The sequence below is a fragment of the Hordeum vulgare genome, chromosome 2H, assembly GCF_904849725.1.
Source record: "Hordeum vulgare subsp. vulgare chromosome 2H, MorexV3_pseudomolecules_assembly, whole genome shotgun sequence".
Lineage (NCBI taxonomy): Eukaryota > Viridiplantae > Streptophyta > Magnoliopsida > Poales > Poaceae > Hordeum > Hordeum vulgare.
In genome coordinates, this window is record NC_058519.1 from 536,448,446 (window position 1) to 536,450,254 (window position 1,809).

At 55.0% G+C, this 1,809-nt stretch overlaps 1 protein-coding gene across 1 annotated transcript; it reads left to right on the forward strand.

Annotated features, from left to right (window-relative positions):
• Positions 1 to 616: 616 nt before the first annotated feature.
• On the forward strand, positions 617 to 1,069 carry LOC123428608 (monothiol glutaredoxin-S9-like). Its single transcript, XM_045112826.1, has one exon. It carries the CDS (start codon positions 617 to 619, stop codon positions 1,067 to 1,069), a length of 453 nt encoding a protein of 150 aa, XP_044968761.1.
• The last annotated feature ends 740 nt before the right edge of the window (positions 1,070 to 1,809 follow it).

The window sequence follows — 1,809 nt, forward strand, 5'->3', positions numbered from 1 at the left end:
GATCATAAAATTATGTGCATTCAAATCAATTCCTCATGAACATAATATCCCAATGAGTATATAAATAGAAGCCGTGTGTTGCAACGGAAGAGAACCATACTCCTTGCACTCATTCTAAAGAAATTGGATTATTTGTAATAAGTTGTTGAAAAAACAAACCAATGCATGTCACTGACGCGATGCCAGTATTAATTCATTCACACGGAGGTCCTAACCAGAGCAAAACTGTCTCGTGCACATTTCAGGCTAACACGTAGCTCCGTCGGTGTCCACTATCCAGCAGCTTCTCGTCCAACACCCCCTGCCCACCGCCCACTACGTGCCCCTTATCCACAACACATCGCCATTATTCCTCTTCTCCATCCACCCGATGCTCTCTCCCTTCTTCTCAATCCACCTCGTGTTCCAGAACCGGCCACCAGAGGTCCACAACCTCCACCAGGCCCCAGGTCCGGCCGATCCCGCGCCGCTTCCTCCACTCCCGGGTCGCTTTGACTGCGAGGGTAAGCGCCTCGTCCAGCCGCAACCCACCTCCCTCGGCCCGGCCTACAACGGTGACGGAGGACCTGGCACGTGCTGGTGGAGCCTCTCTCTCTCTGGTAGATGACAACTGTGTATGGGGCTCCGGGCGACAAGCCTGTGGCTTTCTCTACAACAGAGCAGGGCAGCGATCCCGTACAGAGCGGGCCGGCTGCCGGCGTGGCCGCGGCGGTCCGAGCAGGCCGAGGCCGAGGGTGCGGGCGGCCAGGAGGGCGCGCCGGCGAGAGGCGACGGCGGGGAGGCATTGAGGCGGGCGGTGGCGGAGAGCCCGGCGCTGGTGGTGGGGAGGCGCGGGTGCTGCCTCAGCCACGTGGTGAAGCGGCTGCTGCAGGGGCTCGGGGTGAACCCCGCCGTGCACGAGGTCGCCGACGAGGCCAAGCTCGCCACCGCGGTCACCGGGGACGAGGCCGTCGTCGCTCTGCCCGCGGTGTTCGTGGGCGGGCGGCTCCTCGGCGGGCTAGACCGGCTCATGGCCGTCCACATCTCCGGCGAGCTCGTGCCCATACTCAAGGACGCCGGCGCGCTCTAGCTCTGAGTCTCTCAACATGACCAAAGATGCATGCGGGACGGGGTACTACTACGGACGGACGGACGAGGGTGATTGCGAGGGGGTTCACGTAAAAATGAAATGTTATTTAACTCACAAAAGGACCGCGGGTTGAATAGCCAAAAATAGAAGGACTTTTTTGCAAAACCGCCAACGACGTACGGCAGAAGCGATCCGTGGTTTATTATTAGGGGAGATTATGTATGTGAGTATTTCTTCATGGGATGGGAACCCTAATGGGGCACGTTCCCTAGTGGGGCATGGGTATGGGGAAATTTCATCCCCACTCGAGTAAATGGGGATGTGGATGGGATGATGGGGACTAGATTGGGATGCATATATTCTAGGTATTCCATAGGGGATTGTCCCCATTGTCATCCCTATCGCAGCCGTCGTCCCAAGTTCGACCCCAAGTCGTCGATTTTAAACTCAAATTCGGCGCAAATTCGACACACTTCGACACAAATTCAACAAAAATCAATTTTTATCACATAGTTCATCACAGAAATCAATACAAATTAAATAGTTCAACTAAGCAAGCTCATAATTCGAACACAAATTAAAACACATCGAACTAAGCGTTACCCTTGAGCCTCCATAGATGCTCCACCAGATCGTGCTACGGTTCTTGATGTACCTGTGGATCTGGATCTCCTAACACATCTTGAGGAAGGCATCCGATGTTGCCGGTACCTGATGATCAACAGCTGCAAGAGGACCCT